Raw genomic sequence first — 15,308 nt, forward strand, 5'->3', positions numbered from 1 at the left:
TCAACACCCACAAAGCGGGGTCGTAGCTCGTTTGATTCACCGATTGTTCTAATTGTTACCCGTGAGTCTAGGCTTCGGGAGAGTTTTTCTAGCCTTTCTTCTCTTCAACTTTTTCCAACCTCGCTCTTTCTCACCTATAACCAGCCGGTCCTGAAGCAGGCCGCCCCGTAATTCGTCGCCATTATTGACCAGCGCCGCCTTCATTCTCATTCTCTTTCACGTTCCACTTGTGGCAAGAACTAGCTCGGTATCGACCTAGGTGTAGCAATTCAGGCCAATTTAGAACCCACTGCGTTAGACGACCAATGGAAGAGGATGGTCCTCGGAAGAAACGGGTACGCGTATCCATCGCTTGCCAGGAATGTCGAAATCGGAAGATTCGAGTACGTCCGACACCTTGTGCCTGAAGATTTTGTTGCTTGTGTACTCATCTTGTAGTGTGATGAACAGCACCCCAGCTGCAGGCGATGTGAGGAAGCAGGTGCAAGTTCTAAATATGACCAACCTCTCATCGATGGAGCGGCGTAAAGGTGAGCATTTTAAAGAACACCGTTCGCTATGTCCGAATGGTGCTCACAATAACATCAGGTCGACTAGCTTCCACTTGTTGGCAAGATTGGAAGCTCTGGAAAAAAAGAGTACAGTCCGCGCCACAGGCCGTCTACGTAGGCAGCCAGGCCTCCGCAGAGGACGCAATAAGCGAGAGTGGTGTCAATCTAGAAGACTATGCTCATCGCAACTCGATTACACCGCATTCGACCGGTATACCGGAAGAACCGACGATCGAGCCAGACAGTGTTGACGGGATGGGAGCCATTGCTCTGTCCGATAGTGGAGAATACTACACACATTTCGGTCTGTCTATTCCCGGAGCGTTTCGTAAGAGGCCGGCTGACATTGAAAAGGTCCTTCCTCCAATCTCGCCTTGGTTCGTGAGCTCTCTCTAGCACTTGTTAGCTCCAGCAATAATTGGCGCCCTAGACGACCCCCCGTTCCGCATGACTTATCAAAATCTAAGCCCCCGGACGTTGAAGTGCGAAGGCGTCCCATCTTTATGGATATTCAAGCTTTCACGATGAGTCGCGCTCAAGACTCGCATCAAGGGTCCAGTATCTGCCCCCCGAACCAGAGGCAACCGCTCTGCTTCAACAGTATTTCGGGACCGTGGGGCTGTTCTCTCCTTGCATTCAAGAGGACACAATTTTGGCGACATACAAAGAATTGAGAAGGAATGATCCCCAGTATGTTCGCCGATCATGGCTCGCTTTGCTGTACATGATATTCGCCGATACTCATGGGCTGAGAAGTTATGCATCACCTCCAGACGCAGCGATGGAAGTGTCGCAAAAATGCTTTCAGAAGGCTTTGAAGTTGGCAATCCCTGAAACAATCACTTATTCGGACCTAGAAACTGGTAAGGTTCAGTATTGAAACCCTATGCTGCACAGTCTAACAATCTTTACCATAAGTCCAATTGCTTTGTCTTACAACCTGTCACCTACAAGGCTCAACGAGCTCGGCCCAGGCATGGACCTTCCACGTACTTGCAGTCAAAGCAGCTATGCAAATCGGCCTCCATCACACTGATTCATACAGCAATCTGTCGCTCCTTCAGCGTGAAACACGCAAGAGGACATGGTTTTGGTGTGTTGTGAATGATTGGTAAGTAGATCTCAGCCTTGGCACTCTGGTCCTGGCTTGTTCTAACCAGTCGATAGCTTACTCAGCGTCCACTTTGGTCGGCCCTCGATCATACAAAGTGCTCTCACCAAAATGGATCTTCCTGTAGATATCAGCAGCGTCTTTCCTGCAGGTGGCCAGAGCCCATCGGTACTGAAGTCAAGCCTAATATACTACAACTCAATTATGTGGGTGCATCCATAACGAGTAGAGACGCAACTGACAGTATTAGTCGGCTATCTGTGCTCATCTCTCCCATACTGGCTCAAATTTACGACGACAACGTGGGCTCGCACAAGAATCGGACTGTCTTTGAGACGTACATCTAGCCTTCGACTTCTCCTGGCAGCTATCCGAATGGCATCGTTCGATCCCCGTCGAGATGCGGCCTCTTGATGGCGGTGCAGACCAACGAACGAGCCCACGATCTATTCAGGTGCAGCGCTTCCAAGCAAGCCTGAGTATGCGATACTACGGAGCACAGTCCCTCCTATATCGATCAGTGCTGCTCAAGTAACTCGATCATGATCCAGCGAGCGTCGATGCTGCTGTAGATTTGGAACTGTTGAGGGACTCGTGATTCTCTCTAATGAGGAAATGTATGGACATGTGCGGTAGAAGCATCGGTCTGGCCAAGACTGTTGTGAGTGACGGTTACAGTGAAAGACTACTTTGGGGTGCTTGGTGGATGACAAACTTCCTCAGTTCGTAACCTCTCCGTCTTATTCATGAGTTTGCTTGAACATGTCTGACCAATACCTTTAGCATTCAACTCATCTCTGATGCAATTTGGCATCCTGCTTCTATCGACAAAAGCACCTTTTGCAGGCTTACTAGCATCAGAAGATATCAGCCGTATCCGTACCGGCCTCAATGATGCCGGCCAGGTGTTTTTGCGGTTGGACAACAACAATCCGATCATTTCACGCTGTCGCGAATGCTTGGAAAGCTTTATCGAGTTGTACGACTCTTTGAGCTCTCCTTCAGCCTCTAGAGGCACTCTGGGCCTGCAAGACTCGAACACCTCCAAACAGGTTTACTTGGAGAGTGGAGGCGGGTCTCAGGTGGAGGCGAGCCTAATGCTCGGTGATCCCGGAGAGGACTTCTCATGGTGTGATATGGATGTTTTTGCTGAGTCGCTGGCAGCAGGCTTCGCCAGCCAAGGTCTGGAATTCTCGAATGGGTTGTGACAGATTGACCTCATATGAGCCATGATTAATTTGAAAGGGACGCCGCGTAGTAGTACCGCTTTCTGTCGTCCCGATAGGCGTCATTTCTGTAGAAAAGACTACATCACTAACATAGGTTGGGTTCTCCAGATATCTTCTAATAGAAGTGTGAGACGAAATGCTCAAGGCAATCTGGCGTTCCGAAATTGCTAGAGTTATGACTAATGTAATGCAGGCGAAGTTAAGTAGAAGGTACAGGGGCTTGGGACTGTGGCTGGGGTTTTGGCTCGGCACTTCGTATATTAAACTCAATAGGATATAGCGCCACGGCTGCCAAGATCTACACAAAGCTGGAATGAAGATCACCCCGTTCGTACCTCCGTCGGAGCCGAACGACAGAATGCTAACGGTGTTGCAGGGCCCGTCGCCCGGCTTTTGGGAAGAACTATATTTCAGCCCCAGGCGTCCGCCAGGGTACAGCTGAGTAGCCCTAGGGACCTGCGATTCGAAGGGAATAAGGAGATTGGCTGTCTCAGCTCCTAATCTTCCGTTCCTCGTTCACTAAACCTTCGTAGTCAGTTCCAACATCGACCTTCTTGTGACGCTCTTCGCCAGATGGTACGATCGAGACAACATCATTTCAAGACTCGCAACACGTGCAGTGCCTGTAAACAGAGACGTGTCAGGGTAACCCGCGAACCTGTCCTCGACAAACAAGTATATGCTACGACCGATCGGGACCCCAAACCGCTCATTCTTGTATTTCGTTTTCGTTGAGCTATGCCAAGACGGTACGGACTGATTCGCGTCCTGGCAGCAGCACAATCTACAGGCGCCACGATACAAGCATTGCGAGAGGCGCGGCGAGCAAGGAATGTCACTTTCAGTATTTGGACAGCCCGCCATCCGCCCCCGGTACTTTGGGCCCTACCCAAAGTAAGTCATATGATGTGACACACTAGACAAATCTATCTCGACCCTTAAGTCAACATGCGGAACCTATGCAATTGTTGCTCTTCCCTTCCGGAAGGATATGTCCCGCTTCTAAAACAGAATGACGTATCTCCTTAGCGATCTTCTGTTCCTAGTCCGCGAGTTTCGGTCGCAGATCCAAAAACTGGCTCCTTCCTAGGTGGGCACAGCAGACTCTCAATTTCGAAGTGAGATTGCTAGGATCAGAGTGGCAGTCCGAGCTCGAATGGCTAACAACGACAATAACGAATCGGACGGTTGGAGTGCTAGCTGTTTGTGAGGCCATCAAATAGACACAAACGGGGATCTGCATATGAGAGCTTTTAGCTGCTATCGTCTGATCGCAGATTCAGGTTTCAAAAGTATTATGTCGTGCGCTTTTGAGTTTAGTCTACGAAGGCGAGGAGGTGGCCTTGAATCAATGTCGTGACGCAACGGTCGATCCTTTCGAACTGCACACTGAGACAGACCATGGCGTTAGGATACGTGAGGGCCAAAACGGGAGCATGGCCACCCTTGCTTTCTTGATACATATGTATATATATGCAGGTACGTAAATTATCCAACTCAGAGTATGTGGTGAGAACCGGAAAGAATCTTTCAATTCACTTCGCCTTTCAATTCTATTCTATAGACACAGCCTCATACAAAGTTATTGTATCTGACCTTCCTTCAAGCCGATTTCTCAAAGACCATGAAGTTACAACTCTTTTGTGCGCTTTTCTGCGCCACCGTTGATTCAGTCCGGGCTTGTTTCTCGGCTGTCCACCCAGCCGGAAATGAAGATATCGATGCTCTCCAATATCACGCTATGGTCCGCAGGCAAAGTGTGAGTCCACCTCGTAAGAAGATAGCAATTCTCAATGTACGCGTCTTCGACGGTCACAAGCTTCTCGATCCGCGAACCGTTATTATCAACGGAGACAAAATCGGCGACCCTGCTGACCACACCAACACCGATTCCGTCGTCGATGGCCAGGGTCGAGTCCTGATACCTGGTCTAATCGATAGCCATCTTCATATCTCCAACCTCACGTCGCTTGAGGCGCTGAGTAGCTACGGTATTACCACTGCTTTCAACATGGCCTGCTTCTCTTACCCGCAGTGCAACGCCGTCCGCAACCAGACAGGGTTGACTTCAATCTTCACCGCCGGCCTGCCCGCCATTGGTCCAGGAAGTGACCACGCCAGACAGCACAATCTCACCTCATCCCAAACAATCCACAATGCCTCGCAAGCGCAGGAATGGATGTCATGGGCCTTCAACAACGGCTCCGATTATATGAAGATCACCGCAGAAGGGAATGGGCCGGACCAGCAGACGCAAGATGCGATTGTCCAGGACGTCCATCGACTGGGCAAGAAGTCTATGACCCATGCGTCACTACTTCAATACTACCAACAAGCTATCGAGTCTAAGACCAACGGTATTCAGCACACAGTTTCGGATGCACACATGACAGACAAGATGATCTCCCAAATACTAGCCAACAACCAATACATCACTCCGACGATGATCGTCTTCAACCGGACGCTCAACAGCACGGCAGCGCTGACAGCTCTGCAAGGATATGCCAACACAAACCAATCCTTTGCCCTAGTCCAAGCAAACGTCCGCGCGATGCATGAGGCTGGCGTACCGCTAATCGCCGGTACAGACTCTATCGGCGTCAATCCTCCTTTCAACCTGCCGTTTGGCTACACGCTGCATCAAGAACTTGAAAAATTCGTCGAAGTAGGCTTTACGCCTGCGGAGGCGTTGCGGTCGGCCACATCGCTTCCTGCGATGCTCCACAACGTCACTGATCGCGGCGTCATCGCACTAGGGAAGCGAGCGGATTTGATCTTGTTGAATAGCAACCCCCTTGAGCAGATCACGAACACGAGAGATATAGCAAAGATATGGATCGGGGGGATCGAGTACACGGATGTCGCCAAAGGATGAATGAAGGATTTTGGGGAGATGGGACTACATTTATGGGGGTGGACTTATTCGGGTTAGTATGCAGACCCATCGCTGGACGTTTATCGGACTCCATGTACCGACCGCAAGAAAAAGTTGCGAGTCAGAGGAAGAGACGGATGGACGACTCGTCCCGATGTCGGGACATTCTTAAATTTCTACTCCTCTTTTTCTGACTACCTCGAATCTACCTTCGTGGTTGCTAAATTCAGAATATCTCTTATCTCGCCGTGAGTGTCAGAACAGTACTTCTCCAAAACTGATAAGGCCTCGGTGGATAGTTTATATTGGCAGTCGTCGACTCCTTTGATTTCTCAATTCTTTCAACTCTCCGAAGCATATCTGCCAGGAAAATTGACGGTATTACCAAAGCCGCGGCTGCACGCCTTTCAGAACACGTTGTCCTAACAAAATCTAATGTATTGATAGCCCTTGTGATCATATCTTGTCTGGTGAACTTTATGATGGCCAACTCGTTAGTATTCGGGTTGAGGACATTACTGGCTGAGTTTACACTTGGACCATAGGATCTAATGGCAACATAGTGGGAGACTCCACTATGATTTAGCTGCCTCTATGAAATACCGTCGCCTATAGTCAGGGATCGCCTTAATATACTACCGCCTTTCTACCACGTCTTCAGCCTTATAACGGCTGGTCAATAAGCCAAAACCGGTATCATTGTAAGTCCCACATACTGTCACCGCTTACTATAGTTGTCTACAATCGCGCTAACTTCTGATCTTTGCAGGCTGGCGGGTGCATTGCTGTCCTCTTCTCAAGCACCGTCATTCACCGATAGGGGTGTAAAGCTAGAGTAGCCGTAGCCGTAGCCATAGCCTATGTTGGCATTCCTCTCCAAGTGGTACGCCAGAATCGTACCATACTTTATGTGTCAAAACTCGAAGTTGCTCCGCTAAAATAGTGCGCATCTTATCTCGGAATGTACTACACATTCTGGTACGGTGGAAGGCTACTGGTATCAGGAGTTGAATACGGTATAGCGAAGATCGGCAGCTCCAGGACATGACAGCTGCTACTGTGAATTCAGCTTGTGCCAGCTTTGCTCTACCCTAAGACTCCACCTTTCGTACCCAAATCTACTCGCAGGCTTATGTCCAGGGACGTGAAGCAGAAGCGCCAGAAGTCTTGTCTCTAGTGTCAGCCAATCGCGATATGAACCACCTTATCATGGTGACCCAATACAGTCAGGTTTATGATACCACTACTTTCGACGAAGCTAATAAAGTAAACCAGAGCTGGGTGGATGCTTTCGGACTCGTGATAGCAGAAAAAGGATATTCCTGGTGTGCTCCTGCGCAATGAATGCCATCATCGCATGAGTGAATTGACTGAGGCACTATTGGAAGAAGAGAGGAAGGCTGACATCGTTAGGTACTGCTTGTACGCAACGTTCACTCAAGCGCGGCATCTCTGGCACAGACACGCAACTGCGGATTAACTTTTACTTGTCTATATGGTGTCTCTGCTTAGCTACACTGGCAACCTCCCTAGGAGACAGAATTGGCTGAAAGAAACTGGGTGCACGGTCTATGGCCGCTTCCTCGGTAAACCTCTATCTCGTTACCCTCTTTACCATGTGTATAGATTGAATTCATTCTTGGTTGCCATATAGAGATCACTGGCAAAGAACAATAGTGTACATCATGGGCCAGAACTATTCAGGTCTTATTGCGGCTGTGGCTTGGTTCTTTCTTTACCAAGGTCTGGAGTCCTCATGAGCCATTTACAGTGACAGTATTTGCTGATGGCTCTGCAGGCATATACTCTTGCGGTTGGACTACGCTTCTGTGTATGTATCCGCCAGAAGTGCTCAACTTTAGTCCAAGAGCAAGTAGAGTTAGCATTCATCCTTCTTTCTTCAACGGAGCTGCATAGGTTGGCAGTCTTTCATGGAATCCCACAAGCCAAAAAGGCAAAGGCATCTTCACGTTCGTATTTTAACTCGCCTTGGTTAATATTGGGTGGAAGAAATATATGATCGATGACCAATGCCACCAGGGACGGCCTGGAGGTTATTTTCATCGTCCTCGCTTGGGTCGAAACAAGCAATAAGACTCCCGAAGAGATTGACGAGCTCGTCGATGGTGGAATACACTCGGATACTCCTATTGTTGTGGCCGTAGTGCATAGAGATATAGAGGTGAAGCCTGACTTTGTATCCAAGGGTGGTATTGGTGGGAGAAAGGCCATGAGCGAGAAACAGCTGGGACGAAGGCTTGAGTCAGACACTCAGATTAGCACACAGATAGATTTCCGTACGCGAACATCTCACATCAATTTTTGGCCTCTAGTATGAGCTTACCTTCATGAAAAGCAGAAGACCGGGGAGCTAGGGTACTATACCGAGAAAGATCTGATACTCTGTACTCGGAGCATGGAAAAAAATATTATGTCATTAAGCGATTATTTCAATCATTCCCGGCTTGGCAGGTCGCTTTGCTCTACCAACTCCGCCAAGGCTCTAATGTGGTTGGTCGCAATTTGCGGAGCCGCAATTTGATTCGTGTATTTCAACATCTCCAAAGGCTCTTCCGCTGCATCACATCGGCAGAGGGTAGGTGTATGCGGTTCCGCCCCTGAAGGTATTGGTGGATATAATATATTATTGCCCACAATCGCAGCGCTCCCTCAAAACAATATCATAAGTTCAAGTTAGTCCGCCCTAGGCCTACAGACAGAACTGGAGCGGAAGCGAGAGGAGGCGTTCCCGCAGCCCAACAGATCAAGCTTCGCGATAGTACTGGCTTCAGCTAATGCCTTCTACTTGGGTGTAGTAGAGGCACATCCACGGTGCTGCGAATATGAAAGGTATACGATGCTCTGCATCAATGGATACGCTTCCAACGAATTGAAAAGCTTCAGTGGCAAGCCCGGAAAACACAGGGCGAGTGACCACACTACATTCTCGGCGAAACGCTTTCGCCGGGGTGGCCCGCGACGGCAGTAACCCCAACACAGGTTACAAAAGGCAAGGGGGATGTGTGGCTTGTCTGTTCGCTTGCAATTTGACTGTCATTGGAGAATAGTTCACTCCAGACACGGATGAACCTGAACACCGTGACTACCTGCATTCATTTCGAAGCGGAGCCAATAAAGCAAGGCAGAGGATCAACTTGGAAAGGCATCTTCGATCATTCGAAATTTTGGTAACAGGAAATTATGCATACCAGGCGGTCTGACATGACCCAGAGCGTTAATCGACTTTCATGCTTTATTCATGTGGTCATTCATGCCAGAACCTGACCTCTGGCCACCCCTGGTTGCATGTTGGATCCACTAAGGCCACGGGGTGCCTGCTGAAAACCTTTCATCAACCAATACAGCTGGGATTCACTCTTCCTGCATCGGTACTCGTGCACTCCCGCATGAGCTTCTGCTGGAATTCTGTCCGCAACGTCAGCTTGTCCTGACTAATGTTATCCATCTGTGAAAACCGCAACAGGTTCCTGTCCAATACTAGGTACTACACGCTCGAAGCGTTACCTCTACGCTCTAGATCCAGCAGCTCCCCCCTCCGACGATCTCAGTCAGCAGAACTTACCAATGCTGCCAGTTGTGGCATTCTACTCGGATAATCCTCATACGCGAACAGGTTGCCTCGAAATGGAAGCACGATTGACAGTGGTGTGAAGAGGAGGTGCCTGCAGGACACCTGCAGTGACTCGGGACCGCTTCGATCGGCGGCATGCTACGACCTCAGGTCGCAGCTCCCGCGGGCTTCTTAAAATTCGATGGACAAAACCGTCAATCTCCGACTTCAGCGGTACCCTTCTGTCATGGCTTCATCTGTCAAGCACTTGAGCCGAGAAGCCCGGGAGTGACGCATCCTCCAACGCATACGATTCCGAGACCTTCTCCTTGAAGAGCCGTATGCAGTGTTCAGACAGCTCTAGTCTCAGCAAAAAGACCGACCGTACAGAAGAGTGCATGACCATTCGAAAGTTACCTCACATCAACTCGCCACTTCCAGTACCGAAGATGAGCTCTGGGAGCTATTTCTTACGAGAGTTGAGTACTCCTATCCGATGGACTTCATTCTGAGACCAAATTGAGTAGTTTCTCTTCATCTATTATCCTGAACATATGTTCATTGGAGGCTTGCTAACGCTATCAGACAGTCCAATTTTCCCACCTGCACGGTCGAAAGTTCCTCCATCTAGCCTCAGAACGTTTACTACACGTCCACTTTTGCAGACAACTGTCCTACCGAGTACTTGGGTCTTCATACTTCGAGGCATTTGATGAGATTGGGCGGGCTGTTGTTTCATACAGGGTATTGAGGAGTCGGAAGACGTGTCACTTCACATACGCATTCCTGCGCCCAACCTTTTTTTTTTCAGCGGCACATTACATTCTCTATATGGATGAGGAAGAGTTGGATTTACGGAGTCCAGATTGATGATGACAATATTATGGTCAGTTGGACATGCAACAATACTCGGAAGTCTGGGAGAGGACTTGATCATCCCGAAAGTATGGGCATAAGATTGCCCAAGGTGTATTGTGTATGGCGCGGCAGTTCATGCTCCTCCGTCAGAATCTCGGTGACAGTATGTGGGCGAATTGGGAATGAACTTCCTCTTGATTCTGTACAGCCGATGCTCATCCTCCAGTCCTTTATGTGAATTCTAACTCCTATAGGAGCTTACCCATTAGACATGTCTGACGCCATCACCATAGACGACTCCCAACTCGCCACTAGGAAAGACAGAAGCCGGGTACCTGGGTTCAAAAGCCATAATCATAGGTCTGAAACCTATCATTCTGGCACTCTCTCTTGCTATGCAGACCTGACCTACAGTATCTGTTCTATGAAGACCTCTAGCAATTAAAGTCTACAACGCAGCGTCCTGCCACCTTCCCATTTCTCAGCTTCTCTACCGCCTCGGGCAGCCTGTCAATGGAGAATTTTTCGTAGATTGGTTTGAGGAGTCCCTGGAAAACGGTGTCAGTAGATTCACACATAGACAAGTCTACTGTCGTTGCAGTCTGAGGGTTTGATCACTTACCCGTCTCGCAAAGTCCAAGGCCCTATTTGTATCATTCATTGATCCCACCATTGTCCCTTTGATCTCGAAGTTCCTAGCAGCGAAGAAGAAAGGGTCTGCCCCCAGTGTGACCGTATTCGCTGCTGGAAGCCCGATGCACATGACTTTGGCGCCAACACGTGTGCCAACCAGGCTGATCGAAGTTGGGTATGCTTGCGGAGCAGTGACAAATACCGCATGAGGTCCGATATCGTCAGCAATGCGGATAACCTCTGCAACAACATCTGATGACGTTCGGAAGTCAACAAATGCTTCAGCGCCCATTTCCAAGCTTAAATCTCGTTTCTCAGTTCCTGAATCAATCACTATCGGTCGAAGCCCCATCGCTTTGGCCAACTGAACTCCTGGCCCTGATGTCAGCGGCAAGTCTGGGGGTTTGTCATATAAATCACCTTGTATGCCGACTCCTCCGCCACCTCCGGGAAAGCAGGCCCAATCTCCTGCCTTCAGCTCTGCCTCTACCAGAGAGCGATAGACAGTGGACGCTGAGCACATGACGGGCCCTGCGATGTAGTCATCTACACCGTCGGGAATACGGGTTGTATATTTGGCTGGGGAGACAATATATTGTTGGTAGGTACCAGTCTGCGTCTGTTAACCTGCGCGTTCTTTCCTTCTGTATGCAGCTCCTTACCTTGGCAAGACCAGTATAGATTGCTTCGGTGCAATAGTTTTCTTTCCCAGAGTAACAAAGATCACAGTTGCCACAGACATCCCAGAGTGGCTTCACGCCACCACGATCCCCAACCTTCCAACCTTTGGCATTTTCTCCAACTTTGACAACAACTCCTGCACCCTCATGTCCTGGAGAGCGTACCCCAAAGTCAGACATCTTGGGCATGGACCAATCGTGCATAGCATAGTGTAGATCAGTGAAACATAGTCCAGTGACATTTAGTCTAAGTAGGAGCTCGTCGGGACCTACACAGCGTTATATTCCACCTAATGTATGCCGTAGACTTTATTCTCACCTGGTTCGGGGACAGGCACTAGTTCCACCTTGATCTGGAAGTCTGGGCCTTCATTTTTGACAACACCAGCCTTGCAAAACCTGGGAATATCAAACTCAGGACCCATTCTGAAGACCAGGGGGAGACTTCGAAGGGTGAAAAGAGTGAAAAGAGTGAAAAGAGTGAAAATTGTGTGGAAAAGACCTCTGCTCCAGTTGCCCTGTTGGCTATATATGGAGAAGTCTTCACGAAGTGCTGATTTGAGTATAAATAGTTTCTAGACATGTCTAATACAGGGTACGTAGGCTTGTGGTGGACCGCCCAAAGGGTTCAAGTGTTCCACTATCCATCGCAGTTCTTCCGGTGTACTGCGAGTTAACCATGTCAACGATTTGTCCCATGATTTGGGACTTCATACCCAATTCAAGCTAACATACATACCTTGAATTCTCCCTTCTACTGTCAATTTCATGAGCTGAGTTGATGTGGAGTCACTGTTGAGTGTCGTATGAAAATGAATGGAAGGTGGCATCCGCCGACTACCTGGTGTACAACTTTGGCTGTGGATAGGCTGGTGAAACGAATTGGAGGGTCGCTCAAACGTTCTGGCGTTTTAGGGAAATGCTACACCCAATAGTGAATGCTGTCGTCTTTCAGGTTACTGTAAATTCGTCATGACTAAGAAATCATAGTAAAGAGGCCAAAACACTGTACTTCTGTGGAGAACGATCACTCAGCCGTTGTGGAGACTTGGGCGGCCCACCCCAAACTACTGTTTTCTCTTCCGAATCTGGCAATTTGTCAATCTTAACCGATTGGTGGAGGAGCTGGCCCAAGACCCGCCACTTTAACGTTTACTCAAATGCAAGTAGGTAACATATTCTGATTTTTACTGTAACGAAAAGCCGAGAGAGAGAAATGTGTATTTATATTCATAATATATCCTACGGGCAGGCATTGACTGCAGATACCAGCAGCTACCTTTGACAGTAGACACTTCCTAAAGAAGCCCTATCTCCAACTCCCAATATATGATTGTGCCTTGGGTACGAGGTATAAAGTTGCCGGCTCCATACATTCCCTCAAAACATCCTCCACCATTCGATACAAACTAGATTCCAACATGACCGACCGTGCTCTTCCGCTTCCTCCAACCCAACTTTCGGGCGAACAAGAGGCACTCTACAAGGACATCAGATCTGTGATTTCGTCCCATCTTCCCGGCTTTCAGACGGAGACAGAGCACCAGGCATTGATTGGTCCTTGGAGTGTATGGCTTCAGGAGCCCATGCTTGGAGCAGCGATTTGGAATTTGACCAAATTCATCACTATCAACGCAAAGTTGCCTGAGAACGTACGCCAGGTCGCGATCCTGAAAGTTGGGTCCCACTTCAAAGCGGCATACGAGTTGTATGCCCATTCAGGTGTCTCGAACAGTCTTGGAGTCGATAAGAATCAAGTTGAGGCACTTGCTTCAGGCAATCGACCCGCGAATCTCAAAGCCCCTGAAGTGGTCGCATATGATGTTGCTGCTGCCCTTTTAGGTGGTGGTGTCCTTCCGAAGAATATCTACTCTACGGCAGTCAATGTACTTGGTGAGCAAGGAACTTTCGAGCTCATTCATCTTATTGGAGTCTATTGCCTTGTCTCTATGACACTCAATGGGTACGACATCAAGGCCCCGGTACCGGCTACATTGCAAGCAAATGCGAAACCAGCTTCTGAAAGCGAATACAAATCTGTCAATGCGGTTACGGGAGAAGTGGAGAAGGTCTTTCCAGAGACCACAGATGAGGAGGTGCAAGCAGCATTAGACAAGGCGCACCATGTCTACGAAACAGACTGGCGCTTACGTCCTACGGTGGAAAGAGCTCAGATTATCGGCAAAGCATCAGAAATTCTTCGTCAAAATGCCGAGGAGTATTCCCAACTGATCACGTATGAGATGGGCAAGCTCATTGACCAATCACGATACGAAGTGAATCTCACAATCGACATCCTCGAGTATTATGCAACCCACGGGGAAAAGTTCCTCGAACCAAAGCCAGTTGCCGAAGCTCCAGGGTCAGTTGTATTTACTGAGCCAGTTGGAGTTCTCTTAGCGGTTGAACCGTGGAACTTCCCTTACTATCAATTGGTTCGCGTCGTCGCACCGCAGCTCGTGGCAGGAAACGTGATCATTGTCAAACACGCCCCCAGTGTGCCCCAGTGTGCACTAGCATTCGCAAAACTTTTTGCGGAAGCAGGGGCGCCAGAGGGTGTTTATGTCAACTTATTCTGCACCATTCCTCAGATAAATTCTCTCATTGATGATTTTCGCATCCGTGGGGTAACATTGACCGGAAGTGAAAGAGCGGGTGCCTCGGTTGCTGAACGAGCAGGTCGCAATTTGAAGAAAGTTGTCCTGGAGCTTGGGGGCAGTGATCCCTTGATCGTGCTTCCAGATGCCGACCTCGAAACCACGATCAACCAAGGCGTGGCCGGCAGGATGATCTGTATGGGACAGGCATGTGTTTCCTCCAAGCGATTCATCGTTGTCGGAAAAGAACGTGGGAAATCATTCCTCGAAGGCATGGTCAAACGTTTTAAAAGCCTTGAGGCTGGTGATCCAGCGGATAGTCATACTACGCTGGGCCCCCTGTTCGCAGAACGAGCTCTACACGGACTTTTGGATCAGATCCACAATGCTAAATCCCATGGCGCCCGAATTGTGGTGGGCGGCAATCGGATTGATCGACCTGGGTATTACCTGGAGCCAACAATCATCACTGACATCAGCCCGGAGAATCCGTTGTTTCGGGAAGAGACATTTGGTCCTGTTGCGTCATTCTATGTGACCGAAACGGAAGAAGAGGCAATTAAACTCGCGAATTCGACAAAATTCGGGCTTGGGGCTAGCGTTTTTGGTGAGGTCAAACATGCTCAGGAAGTCGCTTCCAAGATCGAATCCGGCATGGTCTTTGTCAATTCCTGTGCATTTACAGGTCCTGAAGTACCCTTTGGGGGCATCAAAAACTCGGGCTTTGGCCGCGAGCTTTCAGAACTGGGAATTGGTGAGTTTGTGAATCGCAAACTCATTCGGACTGCCCTGTGAGTGTTCTACGCTGAAAAACAATGGGAAAACGGGATCATATATCCCATTCTCAGCGACATTCAGGAGCAACTGCAAGTTAGTGGCTAAACGCCTGTCGGGCCTCATACAGAAGGACCTCATGTTAAGTAGATATTGTAATCTTTTGGTGTTCAAAATCGAGGAGATTCAGAACCGTTATGCTTGGGAGTAGGCTTTGGATAGTCTGCCTTTCTTGGTGTTGGACCCGTGTGAAGTTGTTGTCATGCATTATCTGACCTGAATCAGGTCATCTGGTGATGACACGGTCTTTAGAATCATTCATTTGTCTGCGCAGTAGGCCTAGTCACCGGAGACTGCCGCAATAATGGCTTTCAGCTTCCCACTAGCGAGCCAGCAGACGATTTTAACAAGAGAGAGGGTTGGAGGAGA

At 49.0% G+C, this 15,308-nt stretch overlaps 2 protein-coding genes across 2 annotated transcripts; both read left to right on the forward strand.

The window, feature by feature from the left end:
* Positions 1 to 315: 315 nt before the first annotated feature.
* On the forward strand, positions 316 to 2,009 carry PV07_00001 (uncharacterized protein; the record flags this gene model as incomplete). The annotated part of the gene is made up of 8 exons (XM_016386418.1): positions 316 to 383; positions 439 to 530; positions 589 to 855; positions 906 to 928; positions 1,042 to 1,414; positions 1,470 to 1,662; positions 1,719 to 1,868; positions 1,913 to 2,009. 8 exons carry the CDS (start codon positions 316 to 318, stop codon positions 2,007 to 2,009), a joined length of 1,263 nt encoding a protein of 420 aa, XP_016253346.1.
* Positions 2,010 to 2,462: 453 nt separating this feature from the next.
* On the forward strand, positions 2,463 to 2,870 carry PV07_00002 (uncharacterized protein; the record flags this gene model as incomplete). Its single annotated transcript, XM_016386419.1, has 1 exon — positions 2,463 to 2,870. One exon carries the CDS (start codon positions 2,463 to 2,465, stop codon positions 2,868 to 2,870), a length of 408 nt encoding a protein of 135 aa, XP_016253347.1.
* Positions 2,871 to 15,308: the final 12,438 nt, after the last annotated feature.

The sequence above is a fragment of the Cladophialophora immunda genome (assembly GCF_000835495.1).
Source record: "Cladophialophora immunda strain CBS 83496 unplaced genomic scaffold supercont1.1, whole genome shotgun sequence".
In the NCBI taxonomy this organism is placed as follows: Eukaryota; Fungi; Ascomycota; class Eurotiomycetes; order Chaetothyriales; family Herpotrichiellaceae; genus Cladophialophora; species Cladophialophora immunda.